This window comes from Salminus brasiliensis, chromosome 2 (assembly GCF_030463535.1).
Source record: "Salminus brasiliensis chromosome 2, fSalBra1.hap2, whole genome shotgun sequence".
Lineage (NCBI taxonomy): Eukaryota > Metazoa > Chordata > Actinopteri > Characiformes > Bryconidae > Salminus > Salminus brasiliensis.
This window is the reverse complement of record NC_132879.1, coordinates 28,468,374-28,491,168: the sequence shown is the minus strand read 5'-3', so window position 1 is coordinate 28,491,168 and position 22,795 is coordinate 28,468,374. Positions and strand designations below refer to the sequence as shown.

The 22,795-nt window shown below is 41.2% G+C and overlaps 2 protein-coding genes across 4 annotated transcripts; one reads left to right on the top strand and one right to left on the bottom strand.

Moving 5' to 3' along the window:
• Positions 1-324: 324 nt before the first annotated feature.
• Positions 325-7,992, top strand: adpgk (ADP-dependent glucokinase). 2 transcript variants are annotated; one of them, XM_072672266.1, is made up of 8 exons: positions 325-394; positions 1,279-1,508; positions 1,687-1,912; positions 2,468-2,530; positions 3,129-3,249; positions 3,534-3,730; positions 3,896-3,994; positions 5,309-7,992. In XM_072672266.1, the coding sequence occupies exons 2-8, from the start codon at positions 1,294-1,296 to the stop codon at positions 5,873-5,875; spliced, it is 1,488 nt and encodes a 495-aa protein (XP_072528367.1). In that variant the 5' UTR covers positions 325-394; positions 1,279-1,293; the 3' UTR covers positions 5,876-7,992. The 2 variants fall into 2 exon arrangements, with proteins under 2 accessions (XP_072528367.1, XP_072528366.1); XM_072672265.1 differs by having other exon boundaries at positions 5,306-7,992.
• A 49-nt stretch (positions 7,993-8,041) lies between these two features.
• On the bottom strand, positions 8,042-22,670 carry bbs4 (Bardet-Biedl syndrome 4). Of its 2 annotated transcripts, none has more exons than XM_072672263.1 (16): positions 22,616-22,670; positions 21,967-22,018; positions 20,472-20,551; positions 20,269-20,332; positions 20,008-20,119; positions 18,725-18,797; positions 18,226-18,279; positions 17,748-17,875; positions 14,602-14,656; positions 14,430-14,498; positions 14,161-14,313; positions 13,891-14,062; positions 10,786-10,855; positions 10,527-10,671; positions 9,654-9,861; positions 8,042-9,343 (listed from the first exon to the last, which is right to left on the bottom strand). In XM_072672263.1, exons 1-16 carry the CDS (start codon positions 22,640-22,642, stop codon positions 9,198-9,200), a joined length of 1,608 nt encoding a protein of 535 aa, XP_072528364.1. In that variant the 5' UTR covers positions 22,643-22,670; the 3' UTR covers positions 8,042-9,197. The 2 variants fall into 2 exon arrangements, with proteins under 2 accessions (XP_072528364.1, XP_072528365.1); XM_072672264.1 differs by lacking the exon at positions 22,616-22,670 and adding an exon at positions 22,201-22,268.
• Positions 22,671-22,795: the final 125 nt, after the last annotated feature.

The window sequence follows — 22,795 nt, the reverse complement described above, 5'->3', positions numbered from 1 at the left end:
TGATGTGCTTAATTAATCGAGTTCATTATAAATAATTAACTTCATTAATTGAGTTAGATGTTTGTTTGTTTGTTTAAAATTGTGACTTTGGTAACTTGGATCAAACCAATATTTTATATAAAATCCAAGAAACAGTAAAAAGCTCAGTAACTTTTGCCTGCACTGTACACACAGAATAACGCTGCACAGGGAGCACTTCAGCCAGCTCGTGACCCGAGTCTGCTCATTCTGGTGTTTTTGCGTTTCACCATCTCTACTACGCCATTACTTTGCGTATCTCCTTCAGTAACTGCGTCTCCCTGAGTAAAGTTGCCGACTTCTTCCGTAGTCAGACGTGGCGCCGGGAGCACACAACTTCACTCAGGTAGCCCTGGCGTTCGCAGTGGTCTCTCAGGTGAGTGTGCACAAAGCTTGGACCCCTGAAAGCAAGCGTGTTGTTCATGTTTACGCGGGTCTCGCTCGTAATGTCGTAGCTAACTTGCCAAACTGACAGGCTAACTTAGCTAGCTATTAATAACTACCTGGATATGTTTGTCAACGCTAGCGTTAGCCAGTCAGCTAGCCTGGTAGCCCATTGATGTTATGGCAGCAAGCTTAAAGGTTAGCCAGCTACTAGCTATATTAGCCAATGTTACATCAAAAATACACAGGGCTGGATATTTTGCACAGTTGCACAGATTTATAGCTAACTCGCCACTGAGTTGCCTTTGCAACACAAAGGGTAGCTAGCTAGGGATAGCACTACGTGGCTAACTAGCAAGCTAACGGTTAGCCTAGTCAGCCAAAACAGTGAGTGCCGAAACAGAGGCTCTCGAGTTATACACACTTGCGTTATTGTCAGTTATTAAACCCACAAGCAAACTAAGCAGTGAAGCAATTTACCCTAAGCACCAGTTGTTGAGTCGAGGAACTAGGTCATATCTGCCCTAGATCAAGAAAAGCTCCTGTAACGTAGATAGCTGGTCTCAGTAATGAATGGCTAAAAATAGCAGGAAGGTGCTAAATACCAGTTACGTTAGCTAACTAACTCCCTGTAACGAGTGGTCATGTATTAACGCATCTGCTTGCTTGCTTGTTTGGTTGAGAGTTTCATTCATTCCCTCCGAATAAGCCTAAAGTAACTGGGTAATCAGGCCTTATAGGATCTAGGATGTTCTATGTATGTATGAGATTTCATAGTGCTAACGTTATTTAAGAGATCCAAAGCCTCTGCCTTGCTACCAGAAACCTGAAGAACTGCCTAGAGACTTGTGCCCCATGTGTCTGGCTGTGTTTCAGAACCTGTGCTGAACCATGTGGAGGAAGGCTGCACTGGTGGCTCTGCTAGCCCTTGCATTAGGGTATATTTATCGCACAAATCCAGAGCTACCAGAGCGAATGCTGCGGTTTGTCACCCAGTCCCTTCCCCAGTATGAGCCCATCGCTCCTGCTCTGGAAGAAACCATCTCCAGGGCCTGGGATGTCCTCATCACTGCCCCTACCAGGCAATGGGGTCGAGTAGCGGTTGGGTGAGTTTCTGGGACACCGTGGACTAACCGAATAAGTAGTTCATCTGTACGGTCCTTCGGTTGGTCATTTCCATAAACTGAATTTTCTCTGGTTTAGTAGCGAGGTTTGACTGCGGCTGCAACCAACTTACTGCCTTTTTAATAAATTTAAGTAATTGCCCCTTTTCTCTGCCTTCAGGGTAAACGCCTGTATAGACGTGGTGGTGTCAGGGGTAGGGTTGCTCCAGGCTTTGGCTGTCGATCCGGGATCAGGCCGAGACCATGATGTGCTACGCTCCAAAGAGGACCTAAAAGAGACCTTCATTCACTACATGGAGAAAGGGGCAGCTGCGGAGCGATTCTTCTCGGATAGTGAAGTCTTTCAAAGGATTGCTCGGGCTGCTGCTGAGTATCCTGGCGCCCAGGTAGAATTTCTGTTCGGGTGTTGCTTTTAGGGTTGGGTTCTGTTTTTGTCAGATTGGCAGTGTAATCACTGGACGGCCCCACCTTTGGTCTTTTTATGAGAGTTTAACCCAGCGGAATGCCTGCCGTGTTGTGGGCCCTGATGTGGTCCTTCTGGTTTGTGCACACAGCCTCAAAACTGACTTGACCAGTTTGACAATATTATTTTCTAAATGTACGGCTAATTTTGGTGTCTCCTGTAGAGAAGACGTTGTTCCATGAGGGCTCACACTTTTAATTTTTGTATGAGGGCAGAGCCCAGTGGGGATTGGGTTTCTGTGTCAAATGTAATTCTTCAGTCGACAGTAATTAATAGGTGACGCAATAGGCTTAGGCTGAATAAGGCTGGTCCTTGCACTACTCTACATTTGTATTTGTGTTAAAGACCCTTGCTTTTCAGTTTTCAAATGTGACCTCTATAGCTTATGGTTAGGCACTGTGCTTTCTGGGTATAAGTGATGCAGTGTGATGGATGATCTTTCATAATCTGTGGTTTCCTGTCTCACTCTCTGCTGTAGCTGTATGTGGGAGGAAATGCTGCTCTGATTGGTCAGAAGTTTGCCTCATACCCTGAGCTGGTGGTGAGTAGACAGAAACGGCAGTTTCTACAGTTCTTCATGTTTGTCTCATGTTTGGTATGTTGCTTTTCTGTTTCTGAAATGGTTAAGCATGGGAGTTTATTTCTAAAACTATGATCCAAGTTTGAAAATTCAGCAAAAAGTGATAATCTTATTAAGCACAGTTTTGTTTAATATATAAATGACCCCAACTAATTAGGGACAAAACAATTCAGTATGCATTGTAATTTCAGTATCTGTTGAATTAAAATAAATTGTAGTGTTTAGATGTGTTTAGTGTTTTTTTCTCATATTATAACTGATCATTCAGTTTTTAATGATTTTCACATAACAGACCATTAATGTATTAATACAGGTTAATGTGAAAATATAGATTTGCAAGTGTCTAATTTAGGCTTTACTAAACAAGGAAGAAAACCTTAACCCCCTGTATGTGTTCTTTAAAAATAAATGTTACAGACAACGCCTTCTTACATTCAGTTGGTGTTTCTAGTTACATAACTGTTCTTCTCACTTATTTATTTGAAGATCCTGGAATTTACGTTAGAGCATGTTTATTGTCCTGTATTCCCATTTGTAAAATCCAGCGATTTTCTTATAGGTGCTCTTGTGTGGCCCTGTGGGCCCTAAACTGCATGAACTGCTGGACGAGCAGATAATAGTACCTCCAGAATCACTGCAAGAGACTGACGAATATCACCTCATTCTGGAGTACAAGGCAGGTGAGGATGTGTTCCTGTATTCATTAACAAGCTTAACTTTACCAGATGCCTATATAAAAAGGCTTCTTTGTTTATTCACCAGTTGTGTGGTGGCTAACATGCTAGCAAGCTAGCAATTTTTTCATAAGACCAGTTTGAAAAGATTATTTATGTAATAAGAAATGTACCAACCTTTGGCATTTCATCATTTTACTACATTGTACCTAATTGTTCTTAACCACTTTTGCTATTTGCCTTTGTCGGATGTGGTTAGTAATGTGACGTTTTGGCCCGTGTTTGCTTAGGGGAGCAGTGGGGATTGACTCGAGCTCCTCAGGCCAATCGCTTCATCTTCTCTCATGATGTGTCGAATGGCGAAATGAGTACTTTGGAGACTTTTGTGGCAAGTCTCGAGGAGTTTCAGCCTGGACTGGTGGTGCTTTCTGGACTCCACATGATGGAGGGCATGGGCCGGGAGCTGTGGGAGGACAGACTCAAAGAGGTTTGCTGTAATTTTTTTTTTGTTTGTTTGCTTTTTGGACAGGCTGTAGATGTCAAACATATTTTGTCCTTGTTTGCTCATGGTATGCTGTAAATCACTGGTGTCAAACTCCAGACCTAGAGCACATATTGCGCTATTTCTCAATCTACCCTGCTTGTTCTACAGGCAGTCATTGCCATCTCGGATGTCCGCAATGAGGTGCCCATACATCTGGAGTTGGCCAGCATGACTGACCGAGACTACATGAGCAGCATCATGAAAGAGGTAAATGTGTAGGTTTAATAGAACATTCTTTAAATTCACTGGAATTCATTTTGTTAAAACTGGTAGCGTAATGTTTTGTCTACCTGCTGGTGGAATAAACATCATTTAGGTGTTAAAGGCAGGAAAGAGAGGAAAAACAACAGAGAAAACTGAAATGGTCAGCTTTTATTTTCCTTAGAATATAATTCCAAAATGAAGAAAAGAAGTTGTCAATTTCAGCTCTAGCTAGTTCTGTTAATTCTATTTGCCGTTCAAATGCTTAGCTCATCAACTCAGTATTATAAATTCAAACAAATGCCTACCAAGCACCAAGTATGTGTGGATTTTCTGCCTAGCACTAACCATCTCTGTGCTTCATTTGATACATTTGAATAGCTTAATACGTTAAAGATGACCTGATTTTCAAAAATACCATCGCAGCCAAACTTCAGTTTTAACTTAATCAGTCCACATGACTAGTTTGCAAAAAATACATCAGGCTCGTTTAGATCTCCCTTTAGAACTATTTTGTGGAGAGGATGCTGGCAAGGTTTAATTTGATGCTTCCATGAAAGTTATTTGTGCAGGTGAACGGTGCCCCACCACTCTACTCTGCTAAATCTTTCTGAAGGTCTTTTGCAGCCATACAAGGGTATCTCTTGGGTCTTGCAGACCTCAGCTTGACCTCCACTGTACCTGTTAACTGTCATTATCTAAATTACATTACGAACTGAGAAAAACGGCTACCGGTAACACTTTGCTATCTTGTTATATTCTTCTCCTTCTTTGTGGGGATCAATTATTTTAACTTTCAGAGTGAAAGGCAGCTGCTTAGAGGAGCCCATGGCTGCTAATCGCTGCCTCAAGGTTTGAGGAGTATTTAAAATTTTTGAATTTAGCCTTTCCTAACTGGTTGTGTACAAGCCATAGCCATAACAAACTAATTAAAGTCTGAGACCTCGGTAAATGTTATTGTCTTGGGGTGTCCAATGTTTTGCATGGTGGTACTTTCCTTTTTTTATTCTACAATTATCACATAAAAAGTATACAGAAATCTTGCTTAAAATGTTTTTGTAGAATGTTTTGTCTTTAACTTCATGTCTTTGGAGGACCACTCCTCTTTTCACTTAACTATTTACTGTAACAAAAAAAAAAAATCTAATATAAGAAATCATCATATTAATTATCAGTCAAATCTGTAGTACATTTTGAACAATTGTCTGCCAATACCAGTACGCCTCGTGCATGTCTCGTTAGCACCTAGTCTATGTCTATGTGCTTACCTTATAGCAGCATGCGTACCACATTCAGTACTGTGGGCTCTTCTGTTAGCAGGTCATGCCCATCGTCAACTCTATTGGGCTGAATGAACAGGAGCTGCTCTTCCTCTCCCAAGCCGGTGGTGGTCCTCATTCCGACCTCCCTGCCTGGAACGGCATTCCTGACGTGGGCAGAGTAACTGACATTCTCCTGTGGATCCTGGAGCAGCACGGGAGGGCTGACCCGGAGTCCGAGGCTGATCTGACTAGGATACACTTCCACACTCTGGCCTACCACATCCTGGCTACTGTCGACGGGCACTGGGCGAACCAGCGAGCAGCGGTGGCGGCTGGGGCACGTGTGGCCAGCAGTCAGGCATGTGGCCTACAGGCTGTGGATGTTAGCAAAGTGGTGCTCAAAGTGCCACTGAGGTTCTACAGCTCATTTTCAGAGCCTAGAGAGAGCTTGGTGTTGGAACCATCCAGTCCGGTTACCGTGTGGCGAAGGAGGAACGTGACCTTCTATCTTAGTCCAGTACTGGTGTGCAAACAACCACTCCGGACAGTCGGGCTGGGGGACGCAATCTCAGCAGAGGGACTGATGTACTCTGAGATTGCTCCCCAGCCCCAATCTGAGCAGTAAGCCTTGTAAGTAAATAAGTATTGACCTAATCACTCCCTGAGGTCTAGATCCATTTTCTTTTAAAGGCTAACCTGTTCGTGATCCTCTCTACAGCTGCTAAGCATCTAACCAGCTGGATATCTCCTTCATTCTCCCTCATTGCAAGCAGTGCTTGTTGACAATAAGAATGGAGGAAGAAAGAGTTTTTTTTTTAAGCAGTACAGAAACGAGTCCGATCTGTTTTTGTTTGATTGTACCATATTTTCCTTTCTCCACTCCTTGAGATTGTATTTTTACCTCTCCTGACTACTATCGTAAAGAGATGCAAAATCTCATCTGCCTTTGAACACAATGCAGAAACTCTTGAGCTGCTATGAAGTCAAGTGGATCAATTTGCTTTAGAGTCCAATATATCTCCAACATAGATACCTTAACCAAAGCTAGAAGGTTGCTTATAGCCATACCCGCTCCCTGCTTAACTGCAACTCCACCCCAAAACCCATGTCCTCCTACATGTTGTTGTGGACTTGTACAACTCCTGGCAGTCCTAGTCCAAGTTTCTTCTCTAGCAATATGTATATCTTGTGTACAAGGTAAGAGTGATTGAGAACAAATCACAAAGCCTTACGATCGTGTGTTTTGTATTTCAAGTGGAAAGAAGAATAAGAGTCAAATGAACATCTCACTACAGTACAAACTGGACAGTGGAAAATTGCCAAGCTCCTCCTTGGGTCAACGTTTTGTGGTTACTGAAATTATGACGTAACTGACGCGTCTGGTAATACTTGTGCAAATGGGGGACAGTTTTCTTATGTCTTATGCTTCGTAGTTTATAAGGACTTGCACCAGCACACCCTGTCAATATCTGCAGAGGAATCTCATGCGCACTTCGTCCTCAGCATTCATTCATTTATTCATTCATAGTAATACGTTCCTGCAGTCCCTATCAGTGAAATATCTATGTAAGAGTGTAGTCTTTTTTTTTTTTTTAATAGATATGTACTGTAAGGAGGAAGTGGGCAGTAAATATTATTGACTATTCCTATTTTAATAGGTCATATGAATTTGTACATGCATAGTACTGACATTTTTTAACATCTCTGATGGTTCTAGCTGTAAAGTTGTAAAGTGCATAGAAGTGGTGTTTTTTTCACATCGTGAGAAACTGTAAATGTTCTGTGATGTACGCTCCCTCCTAAGGAAGACCTTGGTTTCTCCCGTGATTCTGTTTTGCAGTCATAGAAGTAGGCTATCAGTAGGCTGTCTGACTAAACAAAAAGCTAGATGTTCGAAGTCTTCTCCTATAGTAAATGTAATTTGGTTGATCCAGTCCATCAGGGTTAGTTATCAGGGATCAGAAAGCTGGCTTTACGAGCGGAAATGTTCTCACTGCTCTGAATGCATAGATGCCTTAAGCAACAACCTTGTCAGTGAGTTCAAATATAAGTGTTCCTGATGCGTTTTCTTTTAAAATGGCTTTTTCTTCCTTCGTAAAGGTGCAGTCTTTGGTTTACATGCTGAAACTTAATTCTTTTCTTGTATTTCCTCGCTCTCAGTTGTACTGTATTCTTTTATGACACTCCGTCTCAATAGGAAATACTGCTTATTGGAATTGGCCCCATTGTGATCAAGACCCTGCTCTTAAGGGTGTCTAAACTGGCTGGATTAAGTTTAATTTTGGACTAAAAGTGGTGACTGAACTACAGGAACTCCTTTTTAGTCTAGACCTAGGGTTAAGCTGGGAGCCAGCCCTAAGAGATATGGGTTTGGACGGCATCTCAGGCAATGGCTGCTGGTCTAGAGTGAATGTGTAAATGTGTAGATTTGTAAGGATTACAATCATGTACTACAGGAGCATGCAGCTAATCCTAAGTAACCCCTCTTGGCTCTGAGATACTTGATGTGTATGATTAGACATGATTTGAGACACCAGCCCTTTGTTATTCGAACATTACTTCATACTAAGGCATTAAACATATTCAGTGGGGGGAATTTAGTTTGCACAAATGTGACATTATGCAAAAGTCTTAAAGAAAAAGGCCGTTTAAGAGGCCCCAGTGTTGTAAGGTTTAAAACAAACTAAATATCTAGCTTATGGTAAATTGAGGTCAGAATATTTTTTTATCAATAAAATCTGTTGATCCTGTCTCACTGTCTTGTCCTTCAAAAACAAAAATAATCAACAACTTTAGTAAACACTTTTAATTCAAAAACATTACCACAGAAAGCTGACCTTGTATTTTTAAGAAGCTTATATACACTAACTGAGCACTTTATTAGGAACACCTGTACATGTCATTCGTGCAGTTATCTAATCAGTTCTGCAAATGGACATCCATTGAGAGAAGTTACTGGAAATGGGTCAGACTGGTTTAAGTTGACCGAAAGGCTACAGTAACTCCGATAACCACTCTGTACAAATGTGGTGGGCAGAAAAAAGAATCTCAGAATGCACAACACGTGCAACCTTGAGGTGGATAGACAACCACAGCAGGCCACCACATCAGGTTCTAAGGACAGACAGCTGAGGATGCAGTAAGCATAGGTTCCCCAAAACTGGACAGTTAAAGACTGGGACAGTCTGGACTGGATGAATCCATAGAATGAATAACTGAAAGTGTTTAGAGAGTAAAGTGATGCAGTACACGGTATTAATGTAGGGATTCTAACTGAATGCTCGGTGAGTGTATATATACACGTTGGAAAAAGCAATGATCTACATTAATGTAATGCATATCCTATTTAAATTTTCAAAAATGGCATTTACAAACACTTAAGACGTACAGCATGAGTGTGTGTGTGTATATATATCGATGTAGATATAGACATATATAGATGTAGATAGATATATACACATACACACGCAACAGATACTTCTGTGCTCCAACAAGCTGCTTTTAACAAGCCTCTGATTGCATTCCTTTGGAAGTCATACATTCAAACCATCTGAGGTGCTCGTTTTCACCCAGTTTTTTCCTGCCTCGCGTTCTTTCATGCTTTGCTGGTTTTCAGATTATTTTCTTATGATCAGTTGTTTCGAAGTACGTTCTGGTCCGTGAGAGCATGGCAGCCTATAACTAACTGGGACGACTATTATATTTTGCACATATTTCTCAATGACTTAGAAAACTCTATACAAAGAATATTCCTAACATTACTATACATTCATAGGACACAAATACTGTATAAGTGTTTTCTAACCGGGTCCACTAGGACCCCCAGACGGTCCACGCTTTCTGTTTTCTGTCATAGCTCCTAACACTCCTGGGCAGGGTTGGAAAACGCAGCGCTATAAAATGTATAAACCTTGTTAAATAACTGAAGACAGGGAGCTTTGTCAATTCTATTCAGCCACTGCTCTGGGTTTGCTCCTCTTCTTCTCTTTGGTTTTTGGAGGCTCTACTGCTTCCTCTACATCATCTTCAGCTTCAGCAGCTCCTGGGGGCTCTGTGGGGGGAGAGGGTGCACTCTCCACATCTGGCTCTGGCTCTAGAAGGGAAATGGGGACAACTGAATAAACAGAACCTTAATGCAAGCAAAAAATGGTATTCCATTCCTAAAGTATTTTTATTCTTTCCAGATGGTCATTGTGTAACACGCTGTGCCATTCGCATCGTGGGTGCTATTCAAAATTTCTAAGATCATTTCTAAGATAATCAGTGATTAGACTTGATCTAATGAATGATCAACAGGCCGACAATTGAGGAATCATTGATCAGCTAACAATGGCATAATTTATGAGCAGAATATAAAACTTGGCACAATGTTTAAAGCAGCATGTGGTTCTAAGCTACTGTACCTGCAGCTAGCTGTATGCTCTTGCTGTAGCCAGCAGCAGAGGACATGGCCTGGCCCAAAGCTTGATTGGTGCCTAGTGGCTGCTGAGAAGATGCAGCCTTGCTGGAGGAGGAATGCTGGCTGTTCTTGGATTCTTTGCCTGGTTTAGACCAGAATAAGTTCTCCCCCGCCTGCAGGGCTGCACCCATCTTCTGGGCCATCTCGATAAGCTGTGGAGAGAGAACAGGTACCTTCAGAGCGGCAAAAAAGTGAAAGCATAAACATAAACACGGCGCAGTGATGGATACTTGAAGGTGTACAGTATCTGTACTCTTCTATGTTGATAAAACAATACAGGTTGGAGGTTTTATTACAGTATAGTTTCACACAGCAGGTGAAATTGGCCCAAATCGGACTTTTTGTTATATGTGACATAGATGTGTTATGTATGGCAGTGTGAACGGCAAAAACACACTGAATCGATATGTTCAAATCCGATTTGGGACGCTAACATGTGGTATTGAAATCCGATGCATATCCGATACGCAGAAATGCGACTCAGTGTGTGTGAGTACTATATGTAGCAAGTTCCCAAAGCCATGAGCTTGTTAAAGTGAGAGTTATCTTTTGTAAGCCATTTTATGCTGATAAAATACACTTACTGTTCCAAACCTGGCTAGTGCGCTCCCTAGAGGTTAAAAAATTTAGTTCTGCTGCGTCTCCAACTCCAAGCTAGCTAAGCCAACAAAAGCAGGATTAACATAGGAATGGCATGAAGTCCCAATACATTTGTCCATATAATGCACACTGAATGAATGTGGTGTGCGAGATAAAGAAAACACACAACGCGGGGTCCCCAAGACTGAGATTACAAGGGGTGTAACAAATGCTCTACCTCTGGGTCAAATTCAGTGTTACTGTTGCTCTCCACCAACATGCTGACTTTCTTCTCCATCTCTTGGTATTGCTGCAGTGCAGCCTTCTTGTCTCCCTGATTATACAGCAACACTGCAAAATTCAGGTTCACCAGAGGGTTGGTCCTGTGAATGGAGAGATCAGTCAGCCTGTCACATGGTTAGCCTGTTAGCATGTAAACTGGTCTTTTACTGGTAGTACTGGCAGTTGTAAAACCTGCAAAGATTTAAAAGACGTACGCATCCAGCTGAACAGCTTGCTCATAGGACCTGCGTGCATTGTCTACATCATCCAGATTCGTCAGAGCAACTGTTGAAAGTAAAAAAAAAAAATTTAATTATATATTTATTTTTTTATTTATTTTTATTAATTCAAATAAACACAGACAACACAAACGAATGATCATTTCTGCTAACAGATTAAAGCTTGTCCTAAACTAACAACTGCTTAAGGGCACCAAGTAATGCATGCTTGTTGCGTTTTTTGATTACCCAAAGATTTGGAAGGGATACACATATGGCTATGTATTGGCAAGAACCTGGCAACACAATACGTATCACAATACAGGAGTTACGATTTGATATACTGCCATATATTGCGATACTGTAAGATGATATTGTCATAGTATAAAACTAGCTTACATTGGAGTGAAGGAGTCTAATGGCTAAAGAGTACAACACTGCTATCTAGTGGTCAGGGTTTAAACACTAAATGAACCACTGTCTGCTACCAATCTTTGCATGTAAACTATTACTATAGTAAGAATCGACACGGCATTGCAAAACATATCATGATATGTTACTGGATCAGTTCTTTCTTACACCCCTAGATACAAATTATACAAAAACAGACCCTTAACATATACAGTGAGTCCAAGAAGTATTTGATCCCTTGCTGATTTTCTTTGTTTGCCCACTAATAAAGACACTATCCTTCTGCACTTTTAATGGTAGATATATTCTAACATGGAGAGACAGAATATCAAGACAAAAATCCAGAATATAATTTTAAAGAATATATTTTAATTAATTTGTATTTCAATGAGGAAAATAAGTATTTGATCCCTCTTGCCAAACACACTCAATACTTAGTGGCAAAGCCTTTGTTTGCAAGCACAGCGGTGAGACGTTTGTTGTAGTTAACCACAAGTTTAGCACACACACCAGGGGGAATTTTGGCCCACTCTTCTTTGCAGATCCTCTCTAAATCATGAAGGTTGGTGGGCTGTCGCTTGGCAACTCTGACCTTCAGCTCCCTCCATAGATTTTCGATCGGATTGAGGTCTGGCGACTGGCTGGGCCACTCCATGACCTTAATGTGATTTTTCTTGAGCCAATCCTTTGTTGCCTTTGCTGTATGTTTAGGGTCGTTATCATGTTGGAAGACCCAACCACGGCCCATTTTCAGATCCCTGGCAGAGGGGAGGAGGTTGTCCCTCAGGATTGTGCGGTACATGGCTCCATCCATCTTCCCAGTGATGCGGTGAAGTAGCCCTGTACCCTTGGCAGAGAAACACCCCCAAAACATTATGCTTCCACCTCCATGCTTGACGGTGGGCACAGTGTTCTTGGGGTCATAGGCAGCATTTTTCTTCCTCCACACATGGCGGGTGGAGTTGAGGCCAAAAAGTTCAATTTTGGTCTCGTCTGACCACAAAACCTTCTCCCAATAACTTGGTTCATCTTTCAAATGATCATTGGCATACTTGAGGCGCGCCTCCACATGTGCTCTCTTCAGCAGGGGTACCTTTCGGGCACTGCAGGATGTGAATCCATTGTTGCGCAAAGTGTTGCCAATTGTTTCCTTGCAAACTGTGGTCCCAGCTGCCTTCAGGTCATTTGCTAACTCCTGCCGAGTGGTTGCAGGACGATTTCTGACTGTTCTCAGCATCATTGCCACCCCACGAGGCGAAATCTTCTTTGGAGCACCGGGCCGAGGTCTGTTGATTGTCATGTTATACTCTTTAAACTTTCTGATAATTGCACCAATAGTTGTTACTTTCACATCCAACACCTTACTAATCTTTTTGTAGCCCATTCCAGCTTTGTGAAGGTCAACAATTCTGACTCTGAGGTCCTGTGACAGCTCTTTGGTTTTACCCATGTTGGAGACTTGAAATCTGTGTGATCTGTCTGATTCTGTGGACAGGTGTTTTTCACACAAGTGATTAGTGAGAACAGGTGGCTTCAGGTCAGGTAACAAGTTGATTGGGAGTGTCTAACTGGTCTGTAAAAGCCAGAACTGCTAATGAATACTAAGGGATCAAATACTTATTTCACTCCATGAAATACAAATCAATTAATATATATTCCTTAGATTTATTTTCTGGATTTTCTTTTTAATATTCTGTCTCTCCATGTAAGAATACATCTACCATTAAAAGTATAGAATGATCATGTCTTTATTAGTGGGCCAACGAAGAAAATCAGCAAGGGATCAAATACTTCTTGGACTCACTGTACATGTTTTACCATCAGCGTGATAAAAATAATATTATCTCATCACCCTTATTATTTCTCATGACTGATTGGTTTAATCACTTCAGTGTAAATTTTACAAAATATTTTTCTGTGTCCCTGTGACAAACACTTGCTGTTATCAGCATCAGTTTGTGCTTCAAAAATGATATGTTAGTGAAGAGTCAATTATTAAATCTGGCACATTCTGTGGATAGTGCAGCATGATCTATGATAAAAATGTGTAATTACCAGCATCGACCTGAACCACAATTGACTTGGAAGATAATTGAAACCTGTAATTTTGGTGAACCGTGGTTTAGTGGTTTGGTGCGCACCCAAGTACAGGTCGAGCGCCCTTATTTATGCTCAACGTTAAGTTCAGATACAGACAAAGCAAAGTCTGTACTTTGCGTTCATTTTGACCATATTTGTAAATGTTCTCCGAAAGCTTACAGAAACAGATTGTGGGGACACTGTAACTAATAGTTCAAGCGAAACATGACATGACGACGAAGAAGAAACTTAAAGATGAACTTTTACAAGCATTTACACTGCTTCCACTTTCATCTTTTTTGTAGTAAGTGCACCATCACGACCTCCTCCACTGTCACCATGTTTGTTGTTGCAAGACACTTTTGACTCTAAACTGCCCTCAAGTGGATGTACTGCTTAACATCCATGTCAACATAAAGTATGCGTAGAAGAATGTGGGCAGGGACGGTCACAACTGTGAGTAAGCACATAAAGGGTACATAAATGAGCCTTTAGACTTCACCTGTACCTGTACCTGTAGTAAATAACAATCCATAACATTGTACTACATTTTACTAGCTTAAGACCAAATAAGGTAGGCAGACTGGGCAAAGGGGACAACTGGGTGCTCACCTGCCAAGAGCATGTAGAGCTCTCCCATGCGTGGTTGCAGGTTAATGGCTGCACTGAGGAAGTGGAAGGCTGAGGCGTACTGCTGCATGGTGAGGTGCACCAAACCCAGGTTATAAAGGATCTTCCAGTCAAATGGAGACAGGTAGTTTGCTCTCTTCAGACAGCTTATAGCCTGGGAGAAGAAAACACAACAGGAGAAAAATGTAAAAAGACAACAACAAGTTCTAATTAGTTCTTTTATGGAACAGGTTAGAATTCTGCAAAACTCACGGCTACATATTTCTTCTTCCCGAAGAAGCACATGCCGATGTTGTTCCAGAGAGGAGGGCTTTCAGGCACAGCAAATGCTGCCACGCGATATTTATTCATGGCCACGTCAAAATCCCCATGCGTCTGCATCATACTGCCTGCTGCCAGGATGGCCTGGGGGAAACACACGCACGCAGACTTTCATATTAGAGAATTTGGGGGCTCAGAATAACTTCAAAGGCAAGGCATCAAACTGGCAGTGCATGGAGTTTGTGTCTAGGTTTACCCACCTTGTAATTGTTTGGGTCGTATGTCAGCGCATTCCCAAGATGTTCAAAGGCTTTTTGATATTTTCCAAGCTGAGAAGAAATATAGAAATGTTTTAAATTCACATTCCGCAACACCTGAAGTCTGAATGCACAGTTCTGAGAACACGTCTGCCTGGTACCTGATAAAACTGACCTGCATGTACAACAGTCCCAGTGTGGTCAGCAATTCTGTGTTCTCTGGGGAGAACCTACAAGAGATGAACACAACTGGTGAATGAAACTCATTGCAAATCCTGGACAAAAGCACCATTCGGATGGGATTAGATTTACACTGGGAGTTGAAGTAATGTCTTTTTACTACAGGACGCCTTTAAACATATAGACTTTAGATTTTTATTGTAACAATATTGAGAGATGGTCGTAACATCAGTAAACACATAAACCGTAGCAATGCAATTTTCCTCACATTTATTATTACTTACAACATTGCTAGAGAAGATTCTGGAGGAGCCTGTCCTATTTAAACCTTATTTATACTTCAGACATTTAGTTCGGTTTGCTCCGATTGTTAAAGTGAGAGGTGTCACTACGGTGAAATCCATCAACAAGAGCTCTCTGAGGCCTTCAGAACGAAGGCGGTAGATGCATATGAATCTGGGAAGAGATTTAAGAAGATCTCAGAACACTTAGAAATCAGCTGTTCCACTGTGCACTAAATAAATTACAAGAGCAACAACATGGCCAAAAGCAGAAGCACAAGACAAAGCACACTGTTCCAGATGTCCTGGTCTTTGTCTCTGTGTTCTCTGGCAAACTTCACTCTTGCCCTGATCTTCTGTTTTTGACAGCAAGTGTTTCTTCTTACACACCTCCTTCTTACCTGCGAAAAGAGTTACTTGAAGATTCTGTGATGACATTTTAGGACTTTTAGGACTTCTTGGGTCTGCTCTGGGGACTGAACTTGCTAGGATAGTCTGATCTGGCCATGTTGGCAGTTGTTTCACATATTTTTTTCCCAAATTATTTTGTGGACAGTGGAATAGCTGATTTCTAAATGTTCAGAGATCTTCCTAAACCCTTTTCCAGACTCATGTGCATCCACAACCTTCCTTCTGAAGGACTCTTTGGATCCTCCTTGGATCTCACCACGGTGATCTCACTCACTTCAATAATCTAGAGCAACCCAAAATAAACGTCCTAACTTTCTTTTGGTTTATGTGTTATATTACCTCCATCTCTCAATATTGTTAAAATATGGTAAAACATACAACGGTTATAATGGGATGTCCTTTTTACTGTATTCATTCTAAGATCTAAATTTTAAGCGGAAGTTCTAAGAGTCCTAACACGCCATTCAAATGGGGTACAAGCATGAGCCTTTTTCATTAGTTCAGACTCTCTGTGTGTGTCTAGAGCAGGGGTGGGCAGTGGTGGGCTGGATTCCTGCACAGTTTTGGGCTTTACCTGCTCACACACACCTGATTCAAGTCATCTGTTCATTGCCAGGTTTAGTAGGTCTGTTAGAAATCAGCAAACTGTGCTGGACTCCGGCCCCCGTTGCCCACCCCTGTCTAGAACGTCTAATAGTCAGACCAGTGAAGTGTGGCATTCTGCGAAAACACTATGAAGCGTTGGCAGTTCTCTCCTGACTCTGTAACCATCTAAACATCTAACAAGTTCCTTCCTGAACCATCATCTTCCTAGCAACATCAGATTTGTCTTCCAACTTTGCATCTGACTGCAGCCTATAACAGCAGGCTGTTAGTTATTCATTCAGGCTCAGAGGGAGAGCAGGAGGGGTGTGTCTCTTTCTTCTGTCTCTGGTTGAAATCGGCAGAAAAGCAAGAGGCGCAGAGGCTTTTTTGCTTCAGGATCCCCCCCCAGCTTCGTTCATTAAAGCACATCCCACTGTTCGGTGTTACTAATTCATCTGCTCCACAGGGGGGCGGCGGTAATGATGAGAACACACACTGCGCTCACTGGAGCTCCTGTGCCCTCACGTATTTACTCTCCGCGCATCCCTCTGATATCTGAGCCAGAGCTGAGGAGACGAGACTGTGTGAACAAGAAGCCAAGAAGCAACAACTTCATGGAGTCATTTCCTTTTCTCTTTCTGGGCCTTTCTTTGCTCACAGAGCAAAGTCAACACTCCTAATCAAACATTAGGGTTCGCAGGGAGGGAAATATTAGCGATTCCTTTTGAGGCTTCATTCCAGTCAATAAGTAAATTCTGTTTAAGGGGAGACTCTGATCACTCGAAGAGAAAGCTGTTTAAAGGAGAGGACTGTGTCCCTGGGGAGGTTTGCAGAAAGTGCTGAGAAACAGAGAAACCAAGCAAGAGTGTCACAGTCAGCCTGTAAATGTGATTAATTACAGCGATGGCTCAGTTTCTCATCTCAGCATGCCGTGTGTCCTCAGGCGTCTTATTGGAGCAGTGGCAGAGACAACAGTGGCTTGCTGTGAGTCTCTGTGGGCATCTTAGGTTTTATGCTTCGTGTGTGTGTGTGTGTGTGTGCAGTCAGAGTGCCAAACACGAGAGCACTGAGCATGAGGCAAACACTTTTGATATAGTGCATAGAGCATTCTAGGTCAACCAGCAGAAAGAAACCTCACTTTTGGTCAAAGACAATTTGGGCACAAAAACAGACATCTTAGTCTCTTAGTACAGTTGTTAGAACTGTACTATAGTAAATATACATATTTCTATACATATTTAGTACATATTGTAAATATGGACTACGTACAATTCTTAACTTACCACAGTAATATAACCTTGGACTATAGTACAAGTACATGTCTAATTGGACTTAGTATAGTTATCAGAACTGGGTTTAATACTGTAAATTTGGACTTCGTACCATTCTTATTATTTATCAGAGTAATGCTTATCTGGACTTAGTAAAGTTCTTAGTACTTGACATAGTATTGTATATCTGGACCCAGTGCAATGTTTAGTACTAGGTATAGTAATATAAACCTGATGCTTGTGCAGTACTTAGTACTGGGTACAGTTTTGTAAACCTGAATTTTGTGTAGTACAGTCTATGGTACTGAAATCCTGAAAGTTTTGCAGTACTTAGTATCAGATATAGTGCTGTATGAATTTGGTGTAGTATTAGTACTGGCTATAGTACTGTAGACCTGAATTTCATACAGTACTTAATATTGGCTATCGTGCTGCAGACCTGAATTTTGACACTTAGTACTGGGTATAGAACTGTAGACCTAATGTTTGTGTAGTATTTAGTACTGGGTGTGGTACTGTAAACATACATTTTGTGCAGTATTTAGTACTGTAAACCTGAATTTTGTGCAGAACCAGTCAGTGAATAGACTCACTCCACAGCTTTCTTGTAGATCTCTATAGCCTTCTCTGTGTCTCCTTCTAACAAGTAGATCTTTCCCAGCATCATGTAGGTCATGTCATGCTTGTTTAGCTGCAGTGCCAGGTTGAGCTGCTCCTCAGCCTAGAGACAAATTAAGAAAGCAAACGGTAAATCATGCATGATGGACATGATTACAGTACATCTACATTCCAGAATATTAGCAACTGATTATGTGCAGACATAATGTTTATGCTTCATGTTATTTCATGTGTTGCGGCCAAAAATCTTTAATGGTATTTTGAACTGTTTGTTTTTTATTAAGAATAATGTAGTAAATAATAATAAAGTAGAAAACTATGAAACTGCACTTCCTACAGATCTGCACAGACTTTACACTCTCTTTGTCTTTTATGGTTGTAATGGTAGCATGCAAAGAATATTATAGGAATAATACACATGATGACAAACATGCAACACTAGCACCAACTTACACTCTTGAAGTCCTTAGTGTAGATGTAGCAAACTCCAAGATTGTGACTGATCTCCTGCAAATGGAGTTACAACACTTTCAGCAACCTACACACTGTTCATTATTGACATCACAGTTGATAAACTACAATGTCAGTTAAACTATACACTAATTGTTTTATGTTTTAATGTCAATATCAATAGATATCAGTGTTGCCTGAAACAGCACACACTCACTGTGTGACAAAATGTTGTTAGTTGTGTATTCTTCCTGTGAGGTAGTGTTTAAATAGTTTAAGCACCACAGCCTATTTGCTTAGATACTTATCATAAGTAATATGTTCTTCAATTAAAACAGTTCATGTGAAAGATTAGAAGTTTTAATAGGCAATGATTGGATCAGTATCAGATAATATTTAAGATTTAAATATCAGTATCGCACAAGGAAAGGTGGAATAACGCCATCTTTACTCCAAGCCTTTTACAGATATTGTGACAGTAAGATAATAGGTGAATATTTACCCAGTCTTTCTGGTTGAGACGGGCTGCCTCATTGTAAACTTCAATAGCGGCCTTATGCTTCCCTAGGAGAAAACTGTATACCAAAAAAAGCCACAAACAACAATTTTATATGTATATCTTGAAAATGTTACGCATTCTTGATTATTTACAGTATCGAATCTAGTAGAATGGGATGAACACAAACAAAACACATTTTCAGAGCACTAAAGATTCAGTCATAATCACCTACAGCCAGTTCCTCATGTAGCTTACACCTTACCAATTGTGAAAATTATGAAAATGGATGAAAAATATATGCCACATAGCTAAAAACAGCTGCAATCATGAAGTCTGAATTTGGTTGCATTTATTCTTGCTCCTTGGCTCCCCCTATAGTCGGAAAGTAAAATGTGCACTTTGAGCTGGACCCTAATGGAAGCACTTTACACAATTTGAAGCTGAGAGAACTTGTGAGGTGCTATGCTTCCTATTACAGGTCAGTTGAGCTTTAAAATTAGTGGGCTATGAGCTTATTACATGTCCCTTGTTAGCTACATCTGCCTTGTAGCTCCAGTGCAAAACTGCAGAAGTCCATTTCAGACACCAACTGTGCCTTGGCTGATTGACTGCGATTTGGGCTCAATATTCTGTGCCTTTTCTTTTTCACAGGACTATGGAAGTAACATGGCAGAGTAACATGGCTCTAATATGGATGTAACATGGCTCTAATATGGATGTAACATGGCAGAGTAACATGACTCTAATATGGATGTAACATGGCAGAGTAACATGGCTCTAATATGGATGTAACATGGCAGAGTAACATGGCTCTAATATGGATGTAACATGGCAGAGTAACATGGCTCTAATATGGATGTAACATGGCAGAGTAACATGACTCTAATATGGATGTAACATGGCTCTAATATGGATGTAACATGGCAGAGTAACATGACTCTAATATGGATGTAACATGGCAGAGTAACATGGCTCTAATATAGATGTAACATGGCAGAGTAACATGGCTCTAATATGGATGTAACATGGCAGAGTAACATGGCTCTAATATGGATGTAACATGGCAGAGTAACATGGCTCTAAAATGGATGTAACATGGCAGAGTAACATGGCTCCAATATGGATGTAACATGGCAGAGTAACATGGCTCCAATATGGATGTAACATGGCAGAGTAACATGGCTCTAATATAGATGTAACATGGCAGAGTAACATGGCTCTAATATGGATGTAACATGGCAGAGTAACATGGCTCTAATATGGATGTAACATGGCAGAGTGCTTACAGGGAGCGGGCCACTTGTTTGAGATTATCAGAGCTGGTGGGGTTTAAGATGGCACAGCTCTGGAACAGTTCCAAAGACTGCTGGATCTTCCCTTCCAAACGCAGGATCAGAGCTACACACAAACACATCATAAAAAGCTATTATTACCTATTATTGCAGAGAAATTGTTACCAGAAAAGCTGGGCCAGACCTTGTTAAGCAGGAGGCTTAGTTAACATGAATAAGTGGAAGAGGTTAACAACAGAATGCTATGGCACTGACCTTGGACATACACAGCATATTCACACATGCCCTGAGTCTCCTGGAGCTGCTCTTTGATGATGGCCTGGAACAAGACAAGGAAGCAAACAAATGAAACCTTATGGAGAGAAGGAGTGATGTGTGAGGCTTCACAGTACCTCATTCTTCACTTTCACAATGAATTGGCTGAGCACAGCCAGTTGTATACACTTTATATATCCCACCTTGCAGGTCTCATAGTCTTTGCGGATGTAGTGCAGATGAATGAGCCAGTTCCTCCTCTCTAATATAGGAAGTTCGGGGGCTGAAACAGGAACACCCAGATATACAAACAGTGAGTGATTAACTTTACTTTATGGATTATGAGCCTAGTAAATTCTCCATGTGTTTTTTTAAGCTTTAAGTAAAAGTAACTAAGCTTTCAATAATGAATAATAAACCAGTCATACGCGCTTAATACTAAAAGAGACAGATTAAAACACTCAAGATAGGAAAGCCCACTAACGTCTTGCCTTTTGCCTTCACAGTTAATTTCAGAGCATGCTTTATTATCTGGAACTTCAAACCCAGCCTTAAACTGAAAGAAGGGAAGGATTACTTAGCTCAGGGTTCAAACTAAGTATCACATTACTTAGTTTACACATAATCTGAAGTCGTCTGACATGAATGAGGACATGCATGTTTTAGTGGCTGCATTTGTCTGACAGAAGGCACATTTTTCAGTCTCTCTGATAAGGAGCACTCTGCTGCTGTGCTCCCTGCTCACTGCTGGAGACCATGTAAAGCTCCCCGTTCTCAAACCCAACGGGCACCTCAACAAAGGAAGCATCTACAGTGAGAGGCTGCATCTGCATCTTACTTAGCTTGCTCACAAGGCTGCTGGCAAAATCTGATTTCAAGCAGTTCTATTCCTGGACAGACTTTCCTCTCTGAGCTGTAATCCTCTTCAAGGCTAATCTGAGGCCTTAAAAGAAAACTCAGATGATCAGCACCACCCACAGGACAAATGAGAGAATGGCAATAGAGGCGAATAGCTGTGGGGGAAAACTGGTACTGTATACTAATCACTTCTCAGTATTCATATAGAGATATATTGTCGCTGTAATGCAAAAACCTTTTATCTCCAAAGTGGCAACTTTACAGGAGAAGGAAAACATGGCAAAATGGAGAAGCAGGGTTTTTGCATGACAGAACAAACGTTAGATTAGGGATGCACTGAGATGGGAATTGCGGGGCGACGTGTGACATTTTCTGCTGATGCCAGATAAACGTTTAAAAACATATAGGAACTCGGAGCAAATCTACCTGAACTAGCACTACAAAGAATCATATTGGTGAATCTTATTGATGACTTGATTTTGGCACTGCAGCCTGAACTGCAAAAACACCATCAAATTTCATACATTTCATACAATTTCATCAAATTTCAAATACCCACCAAATATAAACAATTATCCAATGCTAGTATATTTTATAGATTGATCTGACAATACTAATAAGGTTCCAATATCACTGTACATCTTGCCTAGTTTAGATAGATCAATTCATTCATCATATCGACCTGTCGCTTTAATAGTCCTGTACTTTCTGAAAAATTCGAAATAGACCCAGTAGATCCAAAGAAATCTGGGCTTTAACAGAAAAGGCTGTAGTGTATTTTTAGGACTTAAGACTCAGCACTGCTGTTGAGATGCTCAGTCTTTTTTACTCCAGACAAACCTTTCTTAAGACGGGGCTTCTTAGGGTCGGTGGCCACCGGAAGCGCAGCATCCTAAAACAAATACATTCATTCAAACAAATCAGTTAAATGATTCTGCACACAATTATAACCTTACACAAGGATCCATTATTAAATGGATGATAACCAGTTTGACACATTCAGCAGTGCGACTCAGACATGCGGTAATGCCAGAATAAATTGCAAACACACAATAAATGAATGCAATGACTTACTGGATGAAACATGTAACCAGTGTGATGAAAGAATCGATATATCAACTTAGCTAGATAGCTAGTGTAACTACAGATACCCAGAGCTAGCAAACCATGCAGACACGTTAAACTACAGAGGAAAGTCAAAGTACCGAAACACTGAGCTAACCCAGCTCAAACTGAGTTTACGTTAAACACTGCAAACTCTTGTTAATGGCTGTAGAGTGTATGGTTAGCAGAGGCGCTAGCCTAATAGCGCTACTGCTCTGTAGGTCTGCAGCTAACCTAGATCTGCTAGTCAGACATGCATCGCCGCAGCGAACTACAGCAGCGTCCGCTGGCCCACTTCAGTTCCCCCGCTGTATGCGGACAGTCACACACTTTACAGTTCACTGTTTAGCAGACGGACACTGCAACAACGCAACCCGTTTCTCACCGTTTTAACGGTCTCCTCGTCAGCCATCCTTCTGCCTAACAACACACACTTCCGGTTTCTACACGGCTCCTGCAAACGCACGGCAGTCACCATGGTAACTCAAGTGGCACATCTTAAAGCAGCCGTGCACAGCAACTGGCACATCTTAAGCCAAGTTTGTCTGATATAATTATAATAATT